This window comes from Adelges cooleyi, unplaced genomic scaffold (assembly GCF_023614345.1).
Source record: "Adelges cooleyi isolate 19-005CV unplaced genomic scaffold, UGA_ACOO_1.1 ACOO_flye_CR_arks_rails_tigmint_CR_PRNA_41, whole genome shotgun sequence".
Classification (NCBI taxonomy): domain Eukaryota; kingdom Metazoa; phylum Arthropoda; class Insecta; order Hemiptera; family Adelgidae; genus Adelges; species Adelges cooleyi.
This window is the reverse complement of record NW_026096090.1, coordinates 622,402-641,505: the sequence shown is the minus strand read 5'-3', so window position 1 is coordinate 641,505 and position 19,104 is coordinate 622,402. Positions and strand designations below refer to the sequence as shown.

Here is a 19,104-nt window from a genome sequence, read left to right as displayed (position 1 = left end):
TAACAAACGATGATTTATTATAATAGTTACATAGTTTTTTTTTAATGAAATTACATAGGCAAGCTTAATGTTTAATAAACATATTATGTTTGAAAAGAACAACAAATTCAGGCGCGGAATACGGAGAATGGTGTCAAATAACAATTTTTACTATCCTAATTTCTGACCAAAATTCACTCCGCCGGTCTCCTGTTAGTAATTTCTAGTTAAAGGAATAGTAATAGTTTTAGTAATAAAAACTTCACTCGGAACTGAGCAAATTTGATGATAAATGATGATAATTCGACGAAAAAATAGTTATCTATAAGTTAAATCTACTAGTTTTCAAATTATTTTATCAATAGCTACACACACGTGAATTAAAATCCTTCAATCAATTTAAAACTATAATAATTAAAAAAAACTATAAAAGATAACAAACAAAGAGTATGTATATTTTGGCAAATAATCAATAAATGTGGTCAATGAATAACAAATAATGAATCGATTTTAAACAAATAACGAACAGCAAATTTACTTTTTTGATAAATAACCGACTATAAATGCGATTGTATAAAAAATGGTTTCTTGATAAAAGATAGGTTCTTAATTATTACAGATTACTCAAAGAATATATAATTAGATGATTAACGCCATTTTACTAATTTATAGAAATTATTTAAAATGATCGTCGTTCAAAACATCATTATTAGCTTGGATGCAACGCTGAGAAGGTATTTTTCCTATAGCGTTATAGTGTTTACGAGAGTGTAACTCAAACCGATCATAGAATTATTTTTTGAAAACGCGATACTATCAGACTGTCACTTGCTAATATTCGTTTTTCTCTTGCACCACGGTCTTGCGCTCCGTTTTCAAACTTGAACCGACGGCCATAAAACGCAAGGGAAATTATTTAATTTGTCACGGCTCCATCAGACGTGTGTCGAAACGTATGTCAAATTTAATAAATATTTTGCCAAATGATGGCTTTCTCCCTGCACACGTTGTGTATACACTTTGCCCCTGCTCTCGTATATTTTGATTTGTTCGCAATAACACAGTGTCGCCCTCCGTTTAACCGCGTGTTATGATACGATTAGCATTACACCCCTAGTTGACTCCAGCAAAGCATCTGCCGGCCGCCGCATCCTTTCTATGTCGCTCTCCGGCCAAGTGCATTACAAATTATCCCTCGCACTGTTATTAACGTTTTTACGCAATATTAACTTATACACTAAAGTGAAATCGTATAAAAAAAGTTATATATATATATATATATCTCATGTGTTAAGCTTGATTTCCGAAACTGTTGGTGTACAATGAACGGCGTAACGTCATGATATAATATTGGTTATTAGTGTAATTCTTCCTAAATACCTAGTTTGTTGTCATATAATGACTATGATGTTTCAATCGTCGAAAAGAAAATGTAAATATCTAGGCAAGTGGGTGGGCATTTATTGTTGAAAAATAATAATTATTAAGAATGTATAGTAAAAATTATAGAAAGCCGTGTATGTGTTATATTACTTCATGATTATTATTATTATATCGAATGTAATAAAAAGTATAATAATATAATACAGTTGATATCATGTGGCCATCACGCGTGCTCCTATTAATCCCCCTTGTTTAATCCACCATTGTTGCCATTGTATGTACGACCTTTTATGCATTTCATTAAATTGTACAATGAACCGTATCATAATATTATTGAAATGGATATTTAGTTGAGCATAACGATATTGCTGTAGAGATCCGTAAAAAAATTATTATTAATAATAATAAATATTTATGACTATGGTCAACGTATTGTATAATTTCTATTATTATACATAGTTCACGCCCGAATTATAAATATTATTTTTTTTTTGGCTTTTGGCCATAACAAATCGTAGACTGCGCCGTAATGAATTACTATGTAATATTAAATAATATATAAATTACAAGAACTTTGTCACAGCAAAAAGGTTAAAACGATTTAATTTTGCGAGAACAAGTTTAAGTTCAACAGGTAAGTAGGTATAGTCTATAGGTCTAGACTATGAGAAATATTGGACTCGACAATTCCATGTAAGATGTTATACCACAATATAATAATATTTTTTTTCCATGAACTTATTCAGTATTCGTACTAATAAACAAAAAAGGTCAACATCATTATTACCGATTTAAAATTTGATTATGAGTTTAAAAACCAAGGTAATCTAATTACAAGTTTTTGGTATTGGTACGCAACGACCAAATAAAACAAATATTTATATTTAAGTCTTATTTATATTGAATGTACCCGTTTATCTTTAATACCGACTAGACTATCATAGCTAATTTTTTCAATAGTAGTTGCCTACATACAATTAAGTGCTGAGTGCTCTAATTAAATGTTCTAGTGTTAAACACATGCCCTGTGAGTGTTAAATTTGATTATTATATTATTACATTGAACATTTAATTACACGTTTCCTATACAACTAATCCCTAAATAACGTATTACGTATTTGCCGATATACAAGAATAAGCCTTTGTTAACAAATAACAACACTATTTATTAGTGCCGATCTTCTATCTAAGTAATAGATTATGATAGGTAATGGTCAAACATCGTTCACTAATGTTACGTTAAATAATTGTTAAACTAAAAGTTTAAAACGTTTATTTTCCCTTCAAATCGAGATAAAGTTTTAATTATAACTTACCGACAAACATTCGAATAAGTTCCAAGTTTATTTGAGATATAAAACATCAGATTTACAGTCCAAACCCAAAAAAATATCGTAAGCCCTAAAATATTAACACTTAAGATACTAACGTAGATAACAATGTGTCTTGTATAGATGTTTTCAGTGCTTAGGATGTTTATTTTGTCTAGTAGCATACCATATTTGTTTTATGTTACATACTTAAAGCCGTAAAGGTTAAATTCATACTAAATAATGTTAAATGTAGGTTTCATTGTCATTAGATTGCGTGCCAGATGTTCATCAGTTCATGTATGTTAAGTAAATCAACAGCTACGTAAAATATACACTAAATACAAAACAATATTTTGTTCTTTGTATGGTATTATAAAAAAGAATAACATGAATATGTGTTGATCAACAATATAAAAACAATTTTATATAAATTAAAAAATGTATATTTTACATCAATTTATGAAAACAGTCTTTACACGACCGCGTCACTAAAAATAACGTTTTCATTTTATTAAAACTAATATATATATATTATCTACAATAAATTAACAAACATTATTAATTATTTTATAATAATCAAAAATACCTGAAGATTTGATACCTATTTCATGATAAATCTCAATCATATAAAATCTTAGGCAGGTTACTGTAGGTAATGATTATTATTATTATTATTATTATTTGTATTATAACTACAATTTATAGTAGACCGTGTAGTAGACATTATAAATGAAAATCACACAGACGCGGTGTACAATTTTAGAATAGGAAGTCGCTAAATAAAGAAAATTTCTATAGAATGTCATATTTGTAATTGTATACGTCATGCGAATGGCACGCTGAAAATGTATCTACTTAGATACTATAGTATGTGACGCAAAAACATAAAAGTGGCATCAATTACATCATTAAACAAACATATTTTATATGAAAACAAAAGGTATCTAATGGTTATAGTCAATATAATGTGTATGACTGTTTGTACACAATACACATCAGAACTGTAAACGCTGTTGTATTAAAAAGTCAAAACGGTTTATTTTTCAGTGGCAGATTTAAGTGTAGACCAAGCAGACCTAGGCTTTAATTTTAAACCATATAAGGGGCGCTGACCGTGGCGTTAAGTACTAGTGGCATAACTACGAAATTTGCGCCTCCCTGCAAACATTTGTTAATAATCAGTTAATATATTTTTATTTTTTTCGGCTGTTGGTGTCCCTTTATATATTAGAAATCGTGGCGCCTCGCCCCTATTCATGCAATGCAGAGGTACCTAGTTATGCCACTGTCAAGTACACAGTCTTTAACTCTGCGATAACAGACTTAAATATTAATAGTTTATTATCTTATGCACGTTCCTTGTTTATTCAAGCAACCTGATGTCGAATCAGATATCAGTAAGTGAGAGTTGTAAAAATATTGCATATTTGCATGCCGTTTTTATTCTGAAATTGAACGATGAATGTAACTATTTTAAACTTATGATCTTGATTCTTGACTGAAGATTCCCTTGGTTCGACATAAAAAAATATTTTATTTTATCAAAAAAGAAAAGTTTACTATGATATTTTTCCTAACCTAACTGGTTTTGAGAATGTACTTGTCTACTGCACTCACAAATGTTTGGATTAAAAAAAAAAAAAATATATATATATATAAATATATTGAATGAACAATTATATGAACAAATTGTTTACAAATAGATTATTACTAGAAATTACTCAACACCGAGGTCTTACCTCGTGTCGTAGAGTAAGAGTACTTAATTTATTTAAGTTTAAATTTTGTAATAAATTAAGTACTCTTACTCTACGACACGAGGTTCAGACCTCGGTGTTGAGTAATTTCTAGTAATAATCTATTTGTAAACAATTTGTTCATATAATTGTTCATTCAATATATTTATATATATTTATATATTTTTTTTTTTTTAACTTAAGATACTAACGTAGATAACAATGTGTCTTGTATAGATGTTTTCAGTGCTTAGGATGTTTATTTTGTCTAGTAGCATACCATATTTGTTTTATGTTACATACTTAAAGCCGTAAAGGTTAAATTCATACTAAATAATGTTAAATGTAGGTTTCATTGTCATTAGATTGCGTGCCAGATGTTCATCAGTTCATGTATGTTAAGTAAATCAACAGCTACGTAAAATATACACTAAATACAAAACAATATTTTGTTCTTTGTATGGTATTATAAAAAAGAATAACATGAATATGTGTTGATCAACAATATAAAAACAATTTTATATAAATTAAAAAATGTATATTTTACATCAATTTATGAAAACAGTCTTTACACGACCGCGTCACTAAAAATAACGTTTTCATTTTATTAAAACTAATATATATATATTATCTACAATAAATTAACAAACATTATTAATTATTTTATAATAATTAAAAATACCTGAAGATTTGATACCTATTTCATGATAAATCTCAATCATATAAAATCTTAGGCAGGTTACTGTAGGTAATGATTATTATTATTATTATTATTATTTGTATTATAACTACAATTTATAGTAGACCGTGTAGTAGACATTATAAATGAAAATCACACAGACGCGGTGTACAATTTTAGAATAGGAAGTCGCTAAATAAAGAAAATTTCTATAGAATGTCATATTTGTAATTGTATACGTCATGCGAATGGCACGCTGAAAATGTATCTACTTAGATACTATAGTATGTGACGCAAAAACATAAAAGTGGCATCAATTACATCATTAAACAAACATATTTTATATGAAAACAAAAGGTATCTAATGGTTATAGTCAATATAATGTGTATGACTGTTTGTACACAATACACATCAGAACTGTAAACGCTGTTGTATTAAAAAGTCAAAACGGTTTATTTTTCAGTGGCAGATTAAAGTGTAGACCAAGCAGACCTAGGCCTTAATTTTAAATCATATAAGGGGCGCTGACCGTGGCGTTAAGTACTAGTGGCCTAACTACGAAATTTGCGCCTCCCTGCAAACATTTGTTAATAATCAGTTAATATATTTTTATTTTTTTCGGCTGTTGGTGTCCCTTTATATATTAGAAATCGTGGCGCCTCGCCCCTATTCATGCAATGCAGAGGTACCTAGTTATGCCACTGTCAAGTACACAGTCTTTAACTCTGCGATAACAGACTTAAATATTAATAGTTTATTATCTTATGCACGTTCCTTGTTTATTCAAGCAACCTGATGTCGAATCAGATATCAGTAAGTGAGAGTTGTAAAAATATTGCATATTTGCATGCCGTTTTTATTCTGAAATTGAACGATGAATGTAACTATTTTAAACTTATGATCTTGATTCTTGACTGAAGATTCCCTTGGTTCGACATAAAAACATATTTTATTTTATCAAAAAAGAAAAGTTTACTATGATATTTTTCCTAACCTAACTGGTTTTGAGAATGTACTTGTCTACTGCACTCACAAATGTTTGGATTAAAAAAAAAAAAAATATATATATATATATATATATATTGAATGAACAATTATATGAACAAATTGTTTACAAATAGATTATTACTAGAAATTACTCAACACCGAGGTCTAACCTCGTGTCGTAGAGTAAGAGTACTTAATTTATTACAAAATTTAAACTTAAATAAATTAAGTACTCTTACTCTACGACACGAGGTTCAACCTCGGTGTAGAGTAATTTCTAGTAATAATCTATTTGTAAACAATTTGTTCATTGTATATTTCTTAAACTAGAACTTTAAATAAATAAAAATAAATAAATAAACTATTCATTTTGATAAATTATATAACAAGTTAATATATTCTAAAATCGTTTTAAGTTGGCTTAAAACACATTTGTATTTACCGAGAAAACCCTTGCTGTTTTTACGGGTAATTAATTTCAATTAATTTTACTTATATGTACATAAAACTTAAGATTATTTGATCAGGTAAAATATGCGTGAACATTTTAGCCAAAGCAATTAATTTAATCGTGTCGAAGGACTTTTGACTTTGTATCCAAGAAGGATTAGTAAACAAAAGATTGATAATAATATATGTAATGTTTTTTGTGTATCATTGGTCTATTATCTTTTAAAAAATAATCCATACTTTTGTTTTTAACTAAAAAAAAAAGTAAACAAACAATTTATCATACAGCATACATGTGATATTCATATTATTACAAACTTTTAATTGGCGCAATAATTATTATTCAGAATGGGACAACACGTGGCCTATTTGTTTACCTTACACGTACTTGGTTACGCTATACTGTAGTATCCACTATCCAATTTGACAGTTAGTAAAGCGATTTGTTTAATTTGTATTTTAAACAACACTTCGGTCACGTGCAAAATATTTACACGCAAAATTTAAAACCAAGTCGATCCCAATTCACTCGAAACTCGAGATAAATGTATAACTGTGATTACTGAGTGCCGAGTGGGTCATATATATTTGCATATCAAATATCAATTCATGGTAATCAAATGCGTCGTAATTATATTATTAAAGTGAATCTAGTACAAAACAACTGTTTACAAGGTTAACACACTTGGTATGCTAAGTACTTAATAATATTTATATGCCTACAGACATATATAATTACAGTAATTAGTACATTCACCTTTTTAAGTATACGACTTTACAAATATAACTATTGGTTAATTAATATGATATTGAAAATCTGGGCTTCGCGTCGACACTAAAATATAATAATAAGTACCTTACAATATCGTACAAAGGTAAAATAGTAGTTTTATGTAAGTATGTTATGACATGTAAAAATTAATTCCCAGTCCTGTATGAATGCTACTTGAAACAAATTTCAAAATCAAAATTCTTGCATTCAATTAAAAAAAAAAATTGTATGGGCCACAATAATTTACAATACACTGGATAAAAACAAATGAGGTGTTGGGTGCAACAACCAGACAAATCCAACTATTACCGGCAAAGATATCACAGTTTATTATTATTTTTATTTCTACAATTGAATTATTGTTATTATTATTTTTTTTCTACAATTGAAGTAAATCGTATAAATAGTTGTATTTTTACCACAACACCCTCGAAAATAAGAAAATTGTGACTTGTTTGGTTTTTGAACTAAGTCTTTAAAATTTAACTTCGCCAGTTATATTTTAATTCTAATATTTATAGAAATAGCAAAACAGTTTTAGAATTTTAGTATCAATAAACGTGTATTTTTTTGAATGATGGAAAAAGTGATAAACCGACTTTTTCTTTCCTACCACATATTTGTTATTTAAAATAATATAACTTTTCTGTAAGTTATGACGTGCTGTAGTAGGTGGGTACTTTAAAGTTAAAATATAATATACATTTTAATGGTGATTCTCGATTCTTTCTCGGGGAAAGGGTGCAATGGTAAAAAACCAAAAGTAAAATTCGTTTTTCTCTATGTGAAAAATACGCTATTAGAAACTATGGACTTAACAATAGGTAGGTATAATAATAACATAATCATAAATGCTGTAGGTCAATAAGGCAAGCACGTGAGGGCGAGCGTGGCTATCACAGTCCACCTAAAAAATATTAGCTCTTAAAATCATTATATTTGATAATGGATGTTTGTGCTCTGAAACCTTTGACAAACTGATAAGCTGATCTAAGCAGATAATTTTGATCTCAAACTATTATAGGTATATTGTTATTATTTTTAAACTCGTTTGTTTATAATTGTTTTGTTTGTTTACTCAAAGTGAAATAAATTGTTAACTGTCGTGCGCTTGTTAAAAATGACATCATCCATTCATCAACTTTAATATGAATAATTATCGCCCACGTTAATTATTCTTTATGTCGCCCAGTTATGGGAATTGATATTAATTACATAAAACATCTGCCTAATACTACTGTAACTACTCATTTCCGAGAAAAATACCCATAATATGTAAAATAACATCTAGGGAAATATCAAATGGATTCATTTTTAAATAGATTCAATAGGTACTATATAAAATGTGGAAAATCGTTTATTACGTTATTATATAATATAGGTAATATTATGTAATTATCGAACGCGCGGCCAGCGATCTCGATTGGCTAGACATAGTTAATAAAAAAAAGGCCACGTATAACCATTATTCCGTGCATTGGATAAACTAAGTGGTTTCTTATTGATTTGATTAATAAATCTTATAATTACTAAAGTCGGGTTGAAAATTCTTGAACAAAAAAAATAATAAACCGCGGTTTTTGGCAGTTTTGAATTGGGCACAATGGCTGCACTGCCGTTTTAGACTTTCCGCGCATTGTTTCCCTCGTCGTTTGCGCAAAACGATGGTTTCCGACCTTTTTTTTTCTTATCTACTCCCTACACAGTTTAGTAGAGCACTGAGCAGCAGCAGCAGCTGTTATCAGCAGAGCATAATCTTTGCAAAAACCAGAAGTCGAGCAACGACAGACATGGCGACTGGCCACGGCACTGTTGTACATTTTTAAAAGCGTTTCCGGCGCCCACCGAGCCGCGTCCGCGGTAGTTTAGGGTCGACGTCCAAGACTTTTGATTTTACTATTGTTTTGCGTTCAGCCGACGTGTCGTGTGCGCTCGACACGAAATCGTGTTGCGAAATCGTCGCCCGTCGGTAAATCTGTTTGCCGTGTGTGTGTGTGTGTGTGTGTGCGCGCGTGAGAGTGTGTACTTCTTGTTTTGCGAGCTGTGACTAGCTGTCGATAGTGTGTGCGCGTTTCGTGCGAGCCTAATGTCGAACCGATGCAAATCCGTGCGTGTGCCACGTGAATAAAAAACCGGGACGACGGTATTATGATATCCCCACATGAACGTCCCGCTTCTGTTATATTACAATACAATTGTTACTGTTGGACTTCACGTTTTATCTTATCGCCGTTGTCGTGCCGCCTCCGTGTGTGTTAATTATTATTGTTGTTGAAGTGCGTGCGCTCGATTAACCGCTGCAATTAGTGCGCAATATCTCCGAGTGTTTATTCGCTCTTGACGGTTTCTTAGTTACTATTTTTTTTCGTCTCCCCCCCCCCCTCCTCCCATTTGCCTTAAGTGGAGTCTTAACCGAACCAGTCCCCCCGCAAACGCTGCGTCGGGAATCGTATAAATATTTTTGTTAAACCGTTACTCGCATTAGTGTGAATTTACATTTTAGTGTGATCGAACGCGAGTGAAAAAAAAATATCTTTCAAGTCTTGGGTTTTCATTGTATGGGTAAGCGTTGAAAAGCCTATATTATACTTGATATTGTTAAAATTGAACTGGGTACATAGTTTAAAACATTTACTTATGAATAATTGTTACCACAATTAGTTAACTGGGGTTCCGATGTAAATTTTATAGCTTTGATTTTATTTTTTATACATTAAAAATTATTGTTATAATTGTATCGTTAACCGATTTCAACGATCATAAACAATTTCGTGTCGTTTGGCGTTTGCATTGTCAATGAATCCTTTCGGGATTCAAATGTGTCGCGAGTATATTAATTGTCGGTATTGTAAAATTTAGTTTTTTTTTATACTTTCACTATGCTCAAGATAAATTATTGTGCCATGACTCATAAATAAATTTAGTAACCTTGATGTACACCATAATCATTCTAGGTATTCACTTTTACGTTATCATGCAGTATGTTGATAGGGCTTTTGTTATTGCATTTTGCTTACACGATAAAAAACATATTTTTCTGAAAGATAAATAGTATAATTTATTGAATAATAATTTTAATTAATTTTAGCGCTTTGTGTTTAACACCTATTTTTATTATTTTTAAACATTTACTGGATATAGGTGTGCCCTATTTTTATATAATATCAAAAGTAGAAAATGTGCAAGTTTTTAAGGATTATTATGTTGTCGGTTTTTTATTAGAATATGATATTAATTATATATATGTATATATTTTTAATTTTATGAACATCAGAGCGTGAGAAAAAATTACTAGAAGTAGAAGGGCCTGTTGGAGCTGCTGCAGACAGCTGCTACAGGGATGAATCCAGCTACATACCGACCGTGGGCAGATGGGGAAACGAGTGGCCAAGTTGACTCGAAACTAGGCCCACTCTTAACAACCACACCGATGAAGCTTATGCGTTCTGGCTGAGCTATGGCCGGGAGCCAGACTGGCCAGTTGGTCAGCCAGTGCCCTTGCCGCAATGGGGTAGCTCAAGGCCACCTCATATGGTCAACTCTATCGAGGAATACGAAGAGTTGACCATTCAATTTGAACATGACTTACAAACACTGTTAAACACATACAACTATGATTCAGTGACCAATTTCATTAAGTAAGACTATTGTGTTTTTTAATATTAAAATAGTAATATATATATATATATATCGGGAAATTGAAACTGGTACAAACTTTTGGGGTTTCAGGTAAAGAAACGGTTTTGTAATTTCAAAATAAACTGTTTTTAAAGTATCCATGTTTAAAAACTGTTTCTTTTTGGCTTCGGTTTTTAAAACATTTTACATTTTCTGTGGACACCTGTTTTTGTACCTGTTTTCACTCCTTGATTACAGTTACAATTTTTAAAATGTTTATTGAATGTTAAATGTTTTCAGATTTTATAATGAATATAAAAATGAAAAATCAGAAACTTTGGAGGATTTCTTCAGAGAATACCAACCACCATTGACGAAAGATGCAAATACATGCGTTGGACTTGCTCTACTATTGATTGGAAAGTTAGCACTGCTTAATGACCGATTCCCTGGCGTTAGAGAAAGTTTATACATGGTTTCATGCGAAGAGTCTATAGAGGTGAGTTTTGTTGGGAGGTCGCTGTTCCACTCGTATGATAAAATAATCCTTTTACTGACATTGAAAGCGGATTGGTGAATAGGTGTAAGATTAGTTAGGTGATAGAGTGTTGGTGTATATATGTCGTGGCTTACATTCTCTGTGTACGTTTGTGAGGGATTCACTTTTTTTTCTTGTTATACGAATTAAATAAATAATTCTAATTAATAAATTAGGTGTGACAGCTTTTATAAAAGTTAACATATATTTTATATTTTGTTTAGAGTCATGAGGGATATATAAGCAATGATTACCCAGATCCATGGGTAAGTGACAAAGAACATGTTATGGTTGCCATGCAAATTGAAATAGCTGGACGCTGCGGAGTGATTTTGTTAGACCCGGGTTATCAAATTGGTAGAGTCATTACTGTGATGAATGATCAGCAGTATCCTCATACAGGTAAATATTCCTAATTTTTATCGCCATAATCATACTTATTTATTTATCAATTAATTTAGGCCGTTTTGTACCGTCGTCGTGCCCGCAAAAGGAATACTGTTATCAGACCATGGTCGGTGGAAAGTATGTGCAATGGTCAGTTTGGAATGGCTCTCCAAAACCAGAAACAAACTTAGTTTACGTAGGCGCTTCGTATCATTCTCCAGTTTGCGTCACCGAACGTCGGAACTTAGTTTACAACTTTAGGAGTTTGTTGGCTACTGATAAGAAAGGACATTTGTTGGCCGGTATTTATTTTAAAGTGGCTTATCAGTCAGCATTTACATTATTCTGTGACGATGAAGAAAATCCAGAAATAAAACATCGCATCAAAGTACCATCTACCGTTTTCACTTCATTCAATGTAAATATATATTCGTATATTTTTTTAAAAACTTTATTAAGGTTTTTGTTTTTAGTTACATTGTAGAAATTATTATTTTTTTTTTTTTTTAAGGAAATTGAACCTGCCGTTGAAAAAATATTACATCAATGTAGCAAATATCTTAAATTGACAAAAATTCAATTTTGCAATACTTTATCGGCACTTTCTAAAATATTGGAAAACAAAGAATTTCTGGAACACATGTGCAAGATCAATGACGACATATTCCAACTTGGAGTAGATGAAAACAATAACAAAGAAGGCATTAGTAACTATACTTTATCCGGATAAATCATTTTACACTGTTATTATGTTCAATAACTATTATTTCATAATTTATTTTTTGGGTATTATTTATTGGTTTAATGTTTTTAAATATGTCTTTAACGCATATTAACTATTTCCCACATTTATTAATTTTATTTTAATTAACTTATAAATTATGCTATTAACTACTAAATTTTTAAGGGAATTTAATTAAACATTTATTTAATCATACTCTCATTTAGTGTTCGATGAATTATATTTATTATTTTAACTTATAATTATACAAACATTTATGATTTTCAATAAACAACATATATCCGTGAATAAATTGTAATTTTTTTTCCTTATCCAAATTGTAAACCTATTATAAGAAGCTAATTATATAAAAAAAATGAATAGTCGTACATTTATAGCAGTCATAAAAAAAGCTGTTAAGCCAGCTCAAAACTAAGTACCTAAATTTATGAGTTATCTAAGTACATAAAAATTAAAATGTATACTAATAGATAATAATATTAGAAGTAAAATAATTACATCATTCTTACATTGTTGTAATATCTTGTATAAACATAAAATTATATGAGAAAAACCAAAGCTAATAATACGATTATGAGAAAACACACGTTTGTGACCGTCTGTATATAATTATAATTAACAAGGAGAGAAACCATTTACAAGCCATTCATAAATCTTGCAGATTAATTATTGGATTTTTTCTGAGAACGTTGTTTGGATGACCGTTTCCTTCCAGACTCGATGGGTTTTTGTCCTTCAATAGCCAGTATATCTCCGCTTTAAAAAAATAATAACAATTAATAAATAAATGAAAAACATTAAATATTCACATAAAAAACAAAATAATTATATAATGCAAGAGATGACAGCGAAAAGGAAAAATGGCATAAATTACACAGTGGACCAAAACCGATTTTTATAATAGGCATTATAGTAACACAACTAGCAAGTATACATCATTAAAAAAAGTTATAGACAATGTTATGTCCAATTTGATATTTTATGGCCTATGGAGTATGCCATAACATTTATCGTCGTTTCATAAAAAATAATCATTTGTTCTAATTTTTATAAAACAAATCCATTTTTGATGATTAACACACCTGTTTACGATGAACAATGTAAACGGTTTGGTTTGATTTATGATGATTCACTCTGGATAATTATTTTTAATTAATCATACAGAGTGAACTGAGTAATTCGCGGCATAGTGCATTTGATGGAAAGCCTTCTAAGAAAAGTATCATTATTTCTTTATATTTTGCAGGATTTACTCTACCTAGTTACACTTTTAAATTATGACTAAATTTGTTTATATGTTATAAAGAAAAAATATAAAAAGCTTAATTTAAACTCTTAAATTATATAACGCTAAAATACATTAATTATTATAATTCTTATCATATAATAAATTATTTCACACATTTTATCAGCTAGACTACTAAATGTTAATAAATCTGAGTAGTATTAGTCTATCAATTACTAATTTCTTTAACAAAAAGTAAGGTTAGAACACGAAGTTGTAGTTAAAAAAGTGTTATTTTTTCCGGTTATGTGCCATAGTAGAAAACATAAAATGTCTCAAATATATATTATGACCTTCCTACAGTTCAACAAAACGTCATTATTAGAGGCAATAATAATATTGTCAAAACATCAAAACCAATAATTTGGGTTACAGTAATTTCAAACTTACTTGGTATGTGATGTTGTAGACGGTAAGGCTTTCATTTGTTTTCTACGGGAATGTGATGAAGAATTTTGAATTCTATGAAAAATAAAAGCAAGAATAAAAGAAAAATAAATTATATAATTACAACTAATTTTACCAGATACACCTGTTCAAATTTATTTACATGCATTAGAAAAGTAAAATTATATTCTAAATTGCTAAATAATCAACGAATAGCACAAAAATATAATATTTTCTTGTACTAAATATTGCTACAATTGATACTTCTACAATCTGTAATAATATAGTCCAAACTAAAAAAAAAAAACCCATGCAAATAAAATGTGTGTGAAAATAGAATACAGGTTGTTTCGAAAAAGAGTTTAATGTTTATCTATATGTAATAATGCTTTTGTTTAAAAAAATGAGTATTTTGTGTAAGGCAAAAAACGATTTTTAGAGCTGATAAATCAAAACATAATGTAGACATCGTCTGGGCACAAGTCAATTTTAGCCATTTACAAGTTTAATATCAATTTAATAGGAATTTTTGCGATGCATCAACCGATCATTGGAACTACAATATTGTTGTTTTTATTTTAAGCCAAGTATACGCAATTATGATTGCTTTTTGAAGAATCATTCAAAGTAAAACAATGTCCTGACCCAATTTTGTAGGTTGTTTACAATTGTTACTTTTTTTTCTGCGCCAACAAGATCAAGTCAAATTTGATTTCTATGTAAAAGGGTAATAACTTAAAATTGCATTCAAATTAGTGTTGGGAAACCGAAAATCCAGATTTTCACAAAAATCGCTATTTAAGCCATTTAAAATCTTATGAATACTAAATATTATTACTATAAAAAGCTGTGTACATAAGTAGAATGTTTTGATAAAAAAAAAAAACAAAATGTCTTAACCTTGACAATAAATTGCTTTCGGTTTTAAGAAATCCGAAGTAGCTTTTCGTTTTTTTAATTATTTTTTTATTTACATCAAAACGTTTCACTTGAATAATGTATGTATAAACAGTATTTAGAATACTTTTAAATGGCTAAAATAGGGTTTGTGAAAATCCGAATTTTCAAATTCCCATCACCAGTACAAATAATATTCAATGAAAATATTATGCTTAAAAACATTGTAATAGGAAAACCAGTTTATAAAATTAATTCAAATAACTTAACTAAATTATTCCTTAAAAACATTTTTGGAATTTTCTAAAAAGCCGATAAACCTCTCTAATAAACTCGAGGAGAGTTGTTATAGATTTTTTATTCATATACCCTATTTGTCATACTTATTTTAAACAAAACTGTTGAAGCCTTAAAGTTTTTCTGAGACAAATTGTACCTAATCTGATGTAATTAGTTTCATAGCAACAAGTATACCATTTTATTTAAAACAACTATCACAAAACATAATAACATTTAAGCACTATAAAACATTTAAAATTTAATATTATAATTTTAAATATCTTATATTTATGCAGATCATACTAATTAAATAAAAGCACCATTCCATTTTTCAAACAAGCTCTGACTACGTATTCATTATTATTAACTTACTATACCTGGTTTCTTGGGAACTAAATAACTTTAGCAAAAAGTTAGGGTAATTAAGTAAAATTGTCATAAACTTAACCCCTTAAAAAATTGTCTTATCTCTTAAAATATTTTTGTAAGACTATAACAATATATATATTTACCTTGGAGCATATGGTACATAACGAGTACGATGAGAGTTCACGGATTGTGCTTTTTGGCGCCATTCATTGTTAAATTGTTCAGCTTCATCTAAAAAAAAAATACATATCCATAAACCATACATTTTATAAATTTAACTGTGTATAAAAAATTAAAAAATTCAGTTGAAGGAAATTGGTTTATGTAATTAGCGCTTTTTGCTATAAATATTTTAAGTTTATAATAAAACCATATCAAAGCATATAACTTTGATATAATTACTTATGGTAGCGTAATTGGTTTTCTTTAGGTCGAGAAAAAAAGAAACCAATCATGATGTTAAGCTATTTATTTGCCGGGCAAGCAATCGTCTGGTGAATAGGAGCTACCATTCTCCTCTCCAGCGACAGACTGACGACCCGTCCCAGACAGGGAATCCGTCTAGAAACCATCATTTCATGATGGCAGCATTGAGCCTTAAGGCTCGTTTAGCTGATGAATAAAATAAAATTAATAAAAACAATACATACAAAAAAAAAAAAAAAAAATACATACACACAAAACATAACAAAGATAACAATATTAATATGTTTCATCAAATAACGCTTCACATGGAAGTTATGCATTGAAACTATACAACATACACATATTTCACTCTATGAATACCCAAGAACAGGTAACTAATTAAAAAAGTCCTGGTATACTAACCATCATCTAAATTAATGAGTTCTTGGTTTTCTTCTTGTTCGCCAGAATATAAATTTTGTTGACGCTCTACAATATGTCCACGATCCCCGATGTGGTGTCCAACAGCCAACTTCTTAACACCAGTTCTTGAATCGCTTACTGCTTTTTTGGTTTCTCTAATACCTCCCGGACCTGTACGTGTAGACGTAGATGCTTTGTAAACCTATAAAAACAATATTTAATATCACACACCTAGATCAAAACTGTAACAACTTAAAAGTGGGTATTTTAAGTTATTTATATATTCGGATTCTACAAACTAAGTTACATGAACCAACAATACAAATTTTAATTTATCTTGATTACTCTCCAAAATATGGCGCTTTAGGTACATTTTGTAAAAATGACTAATCCCATAATCCTAACTACCAAAACCGTTTAAAACTTAAGTTTCTGCCCAGACATCAAGCTGAGTGCATGTACGTTTGTTGTACAAAACTGTTATATTAAAATAAACAGTTTAAGTTTAATTAACAAGTTAAAATAATTAAACTTGAAAATAAGTTTTTTGGAATTCCTGAAAAAAGGTGTTTTTTGAAATGCTACAGTTTTGATCTAGGTGTGCGATATGTAAGCAATGTTATAATAAATGTCGCCCTAGCACAAGTTTCTAATTATTTTGAAAGGTAGCCTTAAGTATAATATATAAAAAATAACGTAAGTATAAACCTGAGGTTGGCCGTTAGGTCCGTTTGACGAATATGACATAAACGTTGTGCTGCTGAAGGATTGGCCCATACCGTTACTATTACCCATCATGGACATTGCATTATTCATACCATTCATCATTGGATTAGGAGGCATCATTGAGCCAAAAGGAAAAGTACCTCCAAAAGGCATCATCATACTGCTCATATCATTATGCATTTCTCCGCCAAAAACCGAATTCATTATTGACTCCATTGGATTCATACCACGTTGCCTGTAATTTAAACAGTTCAAGTTGAACAAAATGATAAAATAAAAAGTTCTAATTATTATAAAAAAATAGAAACCCTATATATATATATATATTATCATTAACACAAAACTGAAACTATATTTTTTCACTGTGCCACACAAGCAATTTCTCAAGTCAGAAAAAATGTCTTGTGTTTAAATTTAGTTCCCTAAAAATTGAATTTCTGAACTTTGCAAGTTGTGCCGATACTTTCAAAAGTAAATAGGCTCGAGCGATTATTCTATTTCACCCACTATTTACATGAAAATCAATTCTTCTCGGTTAATTTATATGGCCCCTAAACCTGATCCTCAGGGGTGGTGATAGCCTCCTTGTTAGAGTGGAGGTGGAGGGGTGGGTCATGAAAATAAACTTGACGATACTTTTTTTACCTAACCTAACCTTGACGTGTGTGTCTATATTTTTTTGCCGCTCTTACTAAATTTTAGTTCGGTAACACTGCCCCAAACCTTAGTAGCTATGAAGGCGATCAACCTTTCAGCCTCTTACCTAACCCATTTAATCTAGGTCATATAATTGGTATACAAATGTTCATTGATGTAAGGGTGTGTGACACCAAGTATTTGACATTTAAATACTTTAAACTGCTTTAATTTGATTTTAACATAGGTAGTTTTCAGCATCAAAATATAAATTTTTAATTTATAGCTTTGATATGAATCTGAGAAGGTATTGGATTAACAATTTTTTTTTTATGAGTATCTAAACCCATAAAAACTTTTTAACTAAACCAATTTTTTCATTAACCAATGGGCATATATAACTAAGATATAGATCTTCAAAATCAAGAAAAACACCTTAAGAATACATTTTTTTATTTTAAAAATACAGTACACTATTTTCCCAAAAAAATCTCTTTCTCAATACATACGTGTGGAAAGTTTTGAAAAATCAATTTCATTGACATTACATGACCTAAACACCGTAAGACGCCAATTTGTTTGTGTTTATATGTTAGCTGTAACAACCACTACTTATGTGTCTAAAAAAAAAAAAAAGCGTACATACCCGTATCTATTACCGAACATATCTGACATCAATGAAGGAAACATGTCTAGTTTGTTTTGTTGTAAAGGCCAAGAGAGTAAAGCTGTTCGATTTATTGCTGATTCGTATATTGGAATGTATTTTCTGACGCGTTAAATTTTAGAACGTTCCTTTGAAATGTTCACTTGCAAATTGTTTAGCTTCTATTAACATTGACCATAGAATATGAAAACTCTCAACTCTGTAAACAGAACAATTGATAAAGCGATAATAATATTATGACCATCGCGTTTTAATTATCAACCAACAGACAACAACTACCTTATGAATATAGTGAAGGCTTGGCAAACAAAAGGTTGAGAACTCACACAATCACAAGTCACAACATTGGTTTACGACTTGACGAAATTTCGAGAAAGTTCATTGCACGACGATTGACATTTGACTACTGCAATAGGTATGTTCACAATTTCGTGATACGCATACC

The 19,104-nt window shown here is 29.9% G+C and overlaps 2 protein-coding genes across 3 annotated transcripts; one reads left to right on the top strand and one right to left on the bottom strand.

The window, feature by feature from the left end:
• Positions 1-9,119: 9,119 nt before the first annotated feature.
• Positions 9,120-12,801, top strand: LOC126842006 (uncharacterized). The gene is made up of 6 exons (XM_050578852.1): positions 9,120-9,862; positions 10,575-10,938; positions 11,219-11,417; positions 11,681-11,858; positions 11,918-12,261; positions 12,355-12,801. Exons 2-6 carry the CDS (start codon positions 10,832-10,834, stop codon positions 12,571-12,573), a joined length of 1,047 nt encoding a protein of 348 aa, XP_050434809.1. The 5' UTR covers positions 9,120-9,862; positions 10,575-10,831; the 3' UTR covers positions 12,574-12,801.
• A 94-nt stretch (positions 12,802-12,895) lies between these two features.
• LOC126842007 (myeloid leukemia factor) lies at positions 12,896-19,080 on the bottom strand. 2 transcript variants are annotated; one of them, XM_050578853.1, is made up of 7 exons: positions 18,939-19,080; positions 18,639-18,858; positions 17,339-17,591; positions 16,631-16,832; positions 15,946-16,033; positions 14,261-14,332; positions 12,907-13,341 (listed from the first exon to the last, which is right to left on the bottom strand). In XM_050578853.1, the coding sequence occupies exons 2-7, from the start codon at positions 18,680-18,682 to the stop codon at positions 13,248-13,250; spliced, it is 753 nt and encodes a 250-aa protein (XP_050434810.1). In that variant the 5' UTR covers positions 18,683-18,858; positions 18,939-19,080; the 3' UTR covers positions 12,907-13,247. The 2 variants fall into 2 exon arrangements, with proteins under 2 accessions (XP_050434811.1, XP_050434810.1); XM_050578854.1 differs by lacking the exon at positions 14,261-14,332 and having other exon boundaries at positions 12,896-13,341.
• Positions 19,081-19,104: the final 24 nt, after the last annotated feature.

Excerpts from the sequence above, each read along its gene's own strand:
- LOC126842006 (XM_050578852.1), top strand. The coding sequence starts at position 10,832 with ATGGTCAACTCTATCGAGGAATACGAAGAGTTGACCATTCAATTTGAA. Across the intron at positions 10,939-11,218 it reads TCAGTGACCAATTTCATTAA|ATTTTATAATGAATATAAAA; the intron begins GTAAGACTATTG and ends AAATGTTTTCAG. Across the intron at positions 11,859-11,917 it reads TCAGCAGTATCCTCATACAG|GCCGTTTTGTACCGTCGTCG; the intron begins GTAAATATTCCT and ends CAATTAATTTAG.
- LOC126842007 (XM_050578853.1), bottom strand. The coding sequence starts at position 18,682 with ATGTTTCCTTCATTGATGTCAGATATGTTCGGTAATAGATACGG. Across the intron at positions 17,592-18,638 it reads ATGTTCGGTAATAGATACGG|GCAACGTGGTATGAATCCAA; the intron begins GTATGTACGCTT and ends TTTAAATTACAG. Across the intron at positions 16,034-16,630 it reads ACTCATTAATTTAGATGATG|ATGAAGCTGAACAATTTAAC; the intron begins GTTAGTATACCA and ends TTTTTTTTTTAG.